Raw genomic sequence first — 9,069 nt, forward strand, 5'->3', positions numbered from 1 at the left:
TCATAAATTACTGCTCTATACTGGCAATTAATAATTTAAGTTAGTTAGCCAAACATAGACTATATTACTCTAAAGTTTTTTTTTTTTTTTTCAAAATACTTAGGAAAACAACTTTAAAAATTTGGCCAAACAAGCTACTCAAGTCTCATTCAATTAAGCCCAAAAAAAAGAAGAAAAAAAAGAAAAAAAGAAAAAGCAATATAATAGAAAACCATAACTCATAAGCATGCCGCCAATATTGTTTGGTCCCCAAGATATACGACTATTAGTTGTAACTTTCCATTGAGAGTAATTAGCATGTGTTGGCCAAATTATAGGGTGTATCGAAAGATTTATTAAAATAAAAGTTCATTGTAGGGTTGGCATTATTTTGGATTTAATAATTGCAGTGCCATCTTTCCCTAAATAACCATAATGTTAATTCACATTTTCATGTTTTTATTTCAATACTCGTCCAAGACATAAATCATTTTTTAATATTTATATATGTATCTTTCATCGGATGAATTTAATGGAAAAAGACTAGGGCAAAAGATCACTTTTAGTTTACGGCCGAAATTATTTATATTCGATAGTTGTAAAAATGTATAAAATTTGTGTCGTTTTTGTATATATGCATAAATATGTGTGTATATATATATATACACACAAAAATATATGTATATTTTTTCGTCTATTATTTTAAGAGTGGCTATATAATATTATTTTTCTCAAAAAGACTAGCCTATATTATTATTCAAATTCTTAACTGAACAGTAAAAAATTGAAAGGTCATTAACTATAGTCATATAATCCTCTTTCCTTTCCCTTTTCATCTATAAACTGTATTCCTTTTTTGTTCCTTTTCCCCATTCCCAAATTCCAAAAAAAAAAAAACTAAATAATAAAAACAAAAATGTGGTCTAAGTTGGACTACTACATTAACCCTCGTGCAATAAAAGTCAACTACTTGAAATTCTAGAAACAAAAATGCAAAAAGCCATTATTGACCAAACTGCAGTCTTTTTGACTTTCTAGTTTCTAGAGCCTCCTTTTTAGCTAATCCACAATTTTTTAATAACTTAATTTTCCCTTATTTTTCTCCATTCTTCATTCATCATCCAACCACGAAACTTCTAAAAATAATAATAGTCTAAAAATAATATAGTCTTTTTTTGTTAGTCTGTTAAATTCCAAGATCCCAACTTTAACTTTCTAGAAAATCAAGTCCCTATATATACTCTTGAAGCAACATTCTTGGATTACCTAAACTACCAAATTTTCAATAAAAATTGAGTCTTTAGATTTCCTCTGATTGAATTCCAAAAATCCCAACTTTATTTTCTTGAAAAAATTATTTGGTTCTGATTCTTTCTGAATTCTCAAAAAGATGCCACCTTTTGCTGGATCTAATCCTCTTTCTTATAATTTTTCAAGAAACTCCATTGATTCAGCTTCAAATATTATCACCATTGATGTTGGAGGTCAGCTTTTTCAAACAACCAAACAGACCTTAAAGCAATCAGGTTCAAAATCCCTTCTTTCTGAAATTACCAATTTTAATGATGGTGTCATTCCTTTTATTGATAGAGACCCAGAAATTTTCTCTATTTTACTTTCCCTTTTAAGAACTGGAAATTTACCCTCAAAAGCTAAAACCTTTGATATTCAAGATTTGATTTTTGAATCTCAGTTCTATGGTGTAGAACATCTTTTGTTAAATTCTCAATCAAACCCATCTCAGTTTGAGCCTTTTGATCTTGAAAAATCTGTTATTTTGCCTTTAAGTGGTAGAGATTCACCTACAGCTATTTCCACAACACAACTTGGTTCAGTTCAAGTTGCTCATGGTTGTAAAATTACTTCATTTGATTGGTCACTTAAGAGAAAATCAACTATTTTGACTCAATTTGCTGGAATTGATTCTATGTTATCTTTGTCCCCTAGTATTGTTGCAGCTGGTGCTACTGATTTTTCAGGATTACAAATTATTGATGTTAGTAAAGGGTTTGTTAAGGAGACATTAAATTGGGAAAATGCGACTAAATCTGGTTCAACAGTACAAGCAATAGGATCCTCAAAAGATTTCTTGTTTACTAGTTTTGAATCAAGTAGGAGAAATTCTAACTGCATTATGATATATGATCTTAATGATAGTTTTAGGCCTGTTGCTGAGATTGGACATTATGAAATCTTTGGTGCTGAATTGGATTCAGCAATTCCAGCTACTAAATTGAGTTGGATTTCTAGTCATAACTTGTTGATGGCGTCTGGATCGCATAGTGGACCTTCTGGTGTAAGGGGGAATATTAGATTTTGGGATATAAGGTCAGGAAATGTAGTGTGGGAGATAAAGGAAAATGTTGATTGTTTCTCTGATTGTACAGTTTCGGATGATCTTTCCGCCATTTTGAAAGTTGGCGTACATTCGGGTGAAGTTTTCATTTCTGATTTGAGGAATATTGGTGGTGAGAATTCTTGGACTTGTCTTGGTGATCAAAGAAAGGTAACAAATGGTAAAAAAGAAGGTTTTGGTTGTAAGATTGAGAGTCATGGAAATCAAGTATTTTGTAGTAAAGGAGGAAATCTTGAATTATGGTCAGAGGTTTTGATTGGTAATTCTATAAAAGATAGAGTTTTTAGGAAAAATTCAATGGGAAGAGCAAAAGATATTTGTGGTAATAAGATAACACACTTCAGTTTTGGAGGGAACAAAATGTTTGTTACAAGAAAAGATCAGCAATATGTTGAAGTTTGGCAGAGTTCAGTAAGGGGATTCTAGTTTTTACAAGCTTTGGCTTTCGTTTCGTTCTTCTTCTGTACTGTCGCTTGAATGAAGACACCTGATCGGCCTGACTCTAATAGAAAGAAAGGGTAGGCGCGGTAACTTTTACACCAATTTTCAAGTGGATGAGATCGGTCGAGTGTTTTCAGTTGGTGGAAGAGTAGGTTAGCTGGAATCTTTTTACTTAGTAACTACCTTGTTTTCAATTTCTGATTCTTATTTATTTATCTGTAAATACTTTCTTTAGTTCATTGCAAAAACTGTATGTATATGAAGTGAGTGGAATATCAAACTTTAATTTGCTGTTTGTTCCCATCTTATTCTTCCTTACCATTAAAGTTGTGGTAGAATTTATCAAAAACTTCTCATTCTGATAACTTATAAACCTGATGTTATTCATGTTGCTCATATATAATACATGCATAAACACATACACACATGTATATATACATAAATATATATATATTTCCACCAAACATAATATGTTTGCCCATATCTTCCATTGGGAGCTTGTTTTTCCCTACCTTATGTATAATTCCACTGTCACAATTTCCAGCCTTACCATTTTCTGAGTTTTTGTGACTTGCTTATTTCAATTTCACGGAAACAACCTCTATGCCCTCCCAGGGTAGGGGTAAGGTCTGCGACTCTGCGTACACACTACCCTCCCCAAACCCCAACAACTAACTCAGTATAGTCCTACTAGTGGGGTCTGTGGAGGATAGATAGTACACAGACCTTACCCCTACGGTGAATATAGAGAGGGTGTTTACAGTAGACCCTCGGCACGAGGATCCTCCCCAAACTCCACTTATGAGAATTCACTGGGTTTGTCGTTGTCGTTGTTGTTGCTTATCTCAATTTCAATCTGTCACTAGTTGTTTGAGTCTGAGATTGCTGTGATATTCAGGGCTCCTTATTTTACTTCACCAGAAAATCTTGCTGGCTGCTGGGACTTATATACCATATATTATATGTGTTTTGTACTATACAGGTGGATTTGTTTCTTAGTTTTCACTTGATTCAGTTATTATGGGACTGCTTAGAATAGATATCAATAATATAAATTAAGTAATAGCAGCCAAATCACCCCAAATACAGTTCCATTGAATTCTCTCCTTTTTATTGTCTTTTTAGGTTTCTCACCTGGTATCTGCACATTCGTGATCATATCATATTTATTCAAGAGTCAAATAAAAAACATGCCATATATTAATCGTCAAGCTGAATCAGCCGTGGAATCAGCCATTGATGCTTGCATCAGGGTAGGTTGCTTCCCTCATACTCCCTTAGGATGCGGCCCTTCCCCGGATCTTGTGTAAACGAGGGGTGCTTCGTGCACCGGGCTGCCCTTTTTTAATTGTATTGTGTTTAAACCATTACATGATAAATTGGATATTAAGAATACCAAATTATACCCAATATATGACGAGGGTAGTACCAAATTGGACTGTCTTATGTGCTGCTGCTTTTCATCCATAGAATATTTGCAAAGAGAAGGAATAGTATTGGTGTTAGTTGATAATCTGAGTTCCTGCAAACTGTTTGATTATTAATTACTGCTTTTTTGTCAATAGAAAACCTATCTTTTTTTTTGGCCTTTCCCTTATAAATGCTCCAAATCAATAGTAAACTTCAGTTACTGAATAGTTTGGTTTTCAATTGTCACCTAGTTGAGACACCTCATTAGAGAAAGTGCTAAATGAGTCAACAACAGTAAAATCTCACGAGTAGGGTCTGGAGAGGATAGTGTGTATACAGTATTTCCTCTGCTTTGTGCAGGCAAAGAGGTTGTTTCCGATACACCCTCGGCTCAAGCAAGCATGCATAATAGACAGAGAAACACAATAGTAAAAAAGTCAAAGAAGCAGTAATACCAACAAGATAATAGAATAACCAGAACAAAAGCATCCAGTAGTAATAGAATCTAAGGAATATAAAAGTACGCATATAAAGTGATATTATATTATATTGAAAAGGATGGAAGTGATGAAGCTTTATTTGGATCTTAGTTCTGTTTTACAAATGTAATCTTGTTTTACATCCACAAGTTGGCATCAGCTTTACCAAATCTTTGTCTTATGCATCCTATACAATCTGTTCAATTACCAGACTTATTGTCATGTTGTTTTACAGCCACAAATTGGCATCAGCTTTACCAAAGTTTTGGCCTTTTGCATCTAGACATCACTCTAATCAGCAAACTTATTGGGAGAGGAATCTGAGATGAGGAATCTTTTCTCTGTATTTTAGTGAACATGTCAACAGCTGATTGATGCATTGACGTAACTGGTAAAGATGCTCCTATGTGACCAGGAGGTCACGGGTTTGAGCCGTAAAAACAGCCTCTTGCAGAAATGTAGGGTGAGGCTGCGTACAATAGACCCTTATTTTCCCGGACCCCGCGCATAGCGAGAGCTTAGTGCACCGGGCTGCCTCTTTAGGAAGGGGAGTCTTGGAGCAACAGTAAAATTGTCTCCGTGTGACCTATAGGCCACGGTTCGAGCCCCAAAATCAACCACTGAAGCTTGTATTAGGGTACACTGCCTACATCACACCCCCTTAAGGTACGGCCTTTCCCCGAACCTTGCGTGAACACAAGATGCTTCGTGTACCGGGCTGCTGTAATCTGGACAATAGAACACAGAACCTCTGTCAAAATTAGAAGTTAAAAACTTGCAAATCTGAAACTTATGTATGTTTCATCTTAACCAGTATGTTTGGGTTGTCTTCCTTTTTTCAAAAAATAGAAAAATATCTTTAAGCATTCGATATTCGAAATTCACTGACTTACTAATTGTGAACGTTCAGAAAGGTACATGTCTACACATAACATGTAAAAGATGTCTCAGTAGTTTTTAAATTCTTTTCTCCTTCATAATAAACTCTAGTTCACTTTAGTTCTTCACTTTTTTCAGCCCTGCTTTCATCTCCTGAAATTGAAATCCTGAATACAGAAGTCGCAAATCCATCCTTACTGATGTTGACTAGGTCAACATTTTCTAACTAATACTCCGTTGTTCCTCATCATTGCACCTTTGGCGAAGACGCTGAGTCCCTCCAGGTGAAACTTCACTGTCTAGCTGCTCGAGCACTTGATCGATCTCGCCAGAATATTTCAATATCTCCTTCTTCCTCCTTTATTTTCACCATTGGAATTCCATCTTCTTGAACGATACTGGAAGAAGAATTCGTATTGTTGTTCTCTTTAGAGACGTATGCAGTGTAGAAGCTATGGGTTCAACTAAATCCATAGCTTTCGCTCAGACAAGCAGAGGCAGTAACTTTTATTCACAGAGGCGGATCTAGGATTTGAAGTTGGCGGGTGCCATAATTTCCTTTAATGTATACTTTGTAATGACTAATACGGAATTTGTTAGGAACGTTTATGTATTGGTCAAAATCTGACCACGGTGGTCGATCCAACTGGGATCCCGCCTAAGTGGCGAGATAGTGAGAAACGTTACGACTTGCTCCAACACGAGTACCTACGATACACATTATAAGTCACAAAACAATACTCAAGTAACGACGAACATGGTCGTGGTAGGGAGGCCCATCAGCTAAAGAATATAGCAAGGACTCCAGGACTATATATACAGGAGAAATCCTCCCAGTGAAGGGNGGGGGGGGGGGGGGGAGGGCTTCTGGGTCTCTCTCTCTCTCTCTCTCTCTCTACTACAGCTCTCTTAGAAGAAAGGATGCAAGTTGATCATCCTCACTATATCATGTAAATTGATCATCCCCACTAGATAATCTAAATTAATCATCTTCGTTGTATCGTGAAAGAAGAAATGAAAAGACTTCAATAAGATTGATTGCCTATATTTTATCTTATTCATCACATTCAGATTCATTTTTAGATCTGGAGTTTATTATTGTTGACTAAGATTTACCCTTCGTTATCATTAATTGCTTTAATAAAAAAAGTTTTGACATCTTTTGGTCAAACAATTTGGCGCCGTCTGTGGGGATTTCTTACTCAAAATTCCTAGTCTCCTCCAGATCGAAACCCATAATCATCCACCGAAGAAAGTGATAAGTAAACCTCACGCGTAAACCTCACATGCTAATCCAAAGCATGGTGCTGCATAGAAGCAGAAGTTACAACCAATGTCCACGCAAAGCTTGCAAAAGAAGACGACGCCAGTTGCACAAATCACGCAAGAGGATGGGCACATCTTATGGGGTGACTCACGCACCGGATGATCCACGAACGAGCTAAGGCAAACCCAACCCACGCAGAACCAGGGCATGCTTAAAAGAAAAAGAGAGGAAGAAAAGAAGGCTAAACGCGGCCGCCGAGTCCACAAACCACCATTCCATCAACCACTTAAACGTCAGGGAGAGCAAACAACACTATGGCTGCCCTCGTTCATTGACCCATCGGACCGACATAAGGAAAATCTCATCTTGGTTTACCTTCTGTTGTTCACTTAAACAAGAATACAAGCGCCGCATGGGCGAGCGAGCAGAGAAGCATTCCAACTAGAGAGTAGAACTATTACAAAATATCCGGAATATCGCCCATCTCAGGGATGCCAACCTCTGGAAAATGACGTCCCTTAAATTCACACTCTTTTTCCCTCACCCGGGTTTTGTCCCAATCGGGTTCTCTCGGGGAGGCTTTGAACGAAGCAACAAGGTGGCCATCACCAAACCTCAAAGGACAATCTATCGCCCCGCCCATCGGCGAGCTCTCCGGGCCGAAGAACGGGTGGGTTAAACAGGGAGATCCTAATACACGCATAAAGCAACACATTAGCAGGATAGCAACGTTCAGTACTCTCCAAAATCACACTCTCCAATACACACAAATCAAGCAACTGGGACTCACCCAAGAAACACACAAGCTGAGCAAAAAATTGGGACTCCCCCAGAGAACACCCTTAAGGCCAAAGGCCATCGCCAAAGAGAAGAGTTCGACCTCGATCGAACAACGACGGGTTAACATTTCGACAAGTTCGAAATACCCTTAAGGCCAAAGGCCATCGCCAAAGAGAAGAGTTCGACCTCGATCGAACAACTACGGGTTAACATTTCGACAAGTTCGAAACACCCTTAAGGCTAAGGGCCATCGCCAAAGAGAAGAGTTCGACCTCGATCGAACAACGATGGGTTAACATTTCAACAAGTTCGAAATACCCTTAAGCCAAGGGCCATCGCCAAAGAGAAGAGTTCGACCTCGATCGTACAACGACGGGTTAACATTTCAACAAGTTTGAAATACCCTTAAGGCCAAAGGCCATCGCCAAAGAGAAGAATTCGACCTCGATCGAACAACGACGGGTTAACATTTCGACAAGTTCGAAATACCCTTAAGGCCAAGGGCCATCGCCAAAGAGAAGAGTTCGACCTCGATCGAACAATGACGGTTTAACATTTCGACAAGTTCGAAATACCCTTAAGGCCAAGGGCCATCGCCAAAGAGAAGAGTTCGACCTCGATCGAACAACGACGGGGTAACATTTCGACAAGTTCGAAATAACACCCTTAAGGCCAAGGGCCATCGCCAAAGAGAAGAGTTCGACCTCGATCGAACAATGACGGGTTAACATTTTGACAAGTTTGAAATACCCTTAAGGCCAAGGGCCATCGCCAAAGAGAAGAGTTCGACCTCGATCGAACAACGACGGGTTAACATTTCGACAAGTTTGAAATACCTTTAAGGCCAAGGGCCATCGCCAAAGAGAAGAGTTCGACCTCGATCGAACAACGACGGGTTAACATTTCGACAAGTTCGAAATAACACCCTTAAGGCCAAAGGCCATCCCCATAGAGAAGAGCTCGACCTCGATCAAACAACGACGGGTTAACATTTCGACAAGTTCTAAATACCCTTAAGGCCAAGGGCCATCGCCAAAGAGAAGAGTTCGACCTCGATCGGACAACGACAGGTTAACATTTCGACAAGTTCGAAATAACACCCTTAAGGACAAAGGCCATCTCCAAAGAGAAGGGTTCGACCTCGATCGAACAACGACGAGCTGACATTTCGACAAGTTCGAAATAACACCCCAAAGGCCAAAGGCCATCGCCAAAGAGAAGAGTTCGACCTCGATTGAACAACGACGGGCTGATATTTCAACAAGTTTGAAATAACACCCTTAAGACCAAAGTCCATCGCCAAAGAGAAGAGTTAGACCTCGATCGAACAACGACGAGTTAACATTTCGATAAGTTCGAAATAACACCCTTAAGGCCAACGGCCATAGCCGAAAGAAAAACGACTTCGCTCGAACCAACGGTAATTTAATCTCATCCGGACGACCCAAGTCATGACTGGCTTCGTCAAAAATAACGAA

General features: G+C 38.4%; 1 protein-coding gene across 1 annotated transcript; it reads left to right on the forward strand.

Moving 5' to 3' along the window:
• The first annotated feature begins 1,179 nt into the window (after positions 1 to 1,179).
• On the forward strand, positions 1,180 to 3,079 carry LOC109210220 (BTB/POZ domain-containing protein At5g41330). The gene has a single exon (XM_019373602.1). It carries the CDS (start codon positions 1,370 to 1,372, stop codon positions 2,759 to 2,761), a length of 1,392 nt encoding a protein of 463 aa, XP_019229147.1. The 5' UTR covers positions 1,180 to 1,369; the 3' UTR covers positions 2,762 to 3,079.
• The last annotated feature ends 5,990 nt before the right edge of the window (positions 3,080 to 9,069 follow it).

The sequence above is a fragment of the Nicotiana attenuata genome, unplaced genomic scaffold (genome assembly GCF_001879085.1).
Source record: "Nicotiana attenuata strain UT unplaced genomic scaffold, NIATTr2, whole genome shotgun sequence".
Classification (NCBI taxonomy): Eukaryota; Viridiplantae; Streptophyta; class Magnoliopsida; order Solanales; family Solanaceae; genus Nicotiana; species Nicotiana attenuata.

What these genes read in the sequence shown, in the direction of transcription:
- LOC109210220 (XM_019373602.1), top strand. Translation starts at nt 1,370, where the DNA reads ATGCCACCTTTTGCTGGATCTAATCCTCTTTCTTATAATTTTTCAAGA.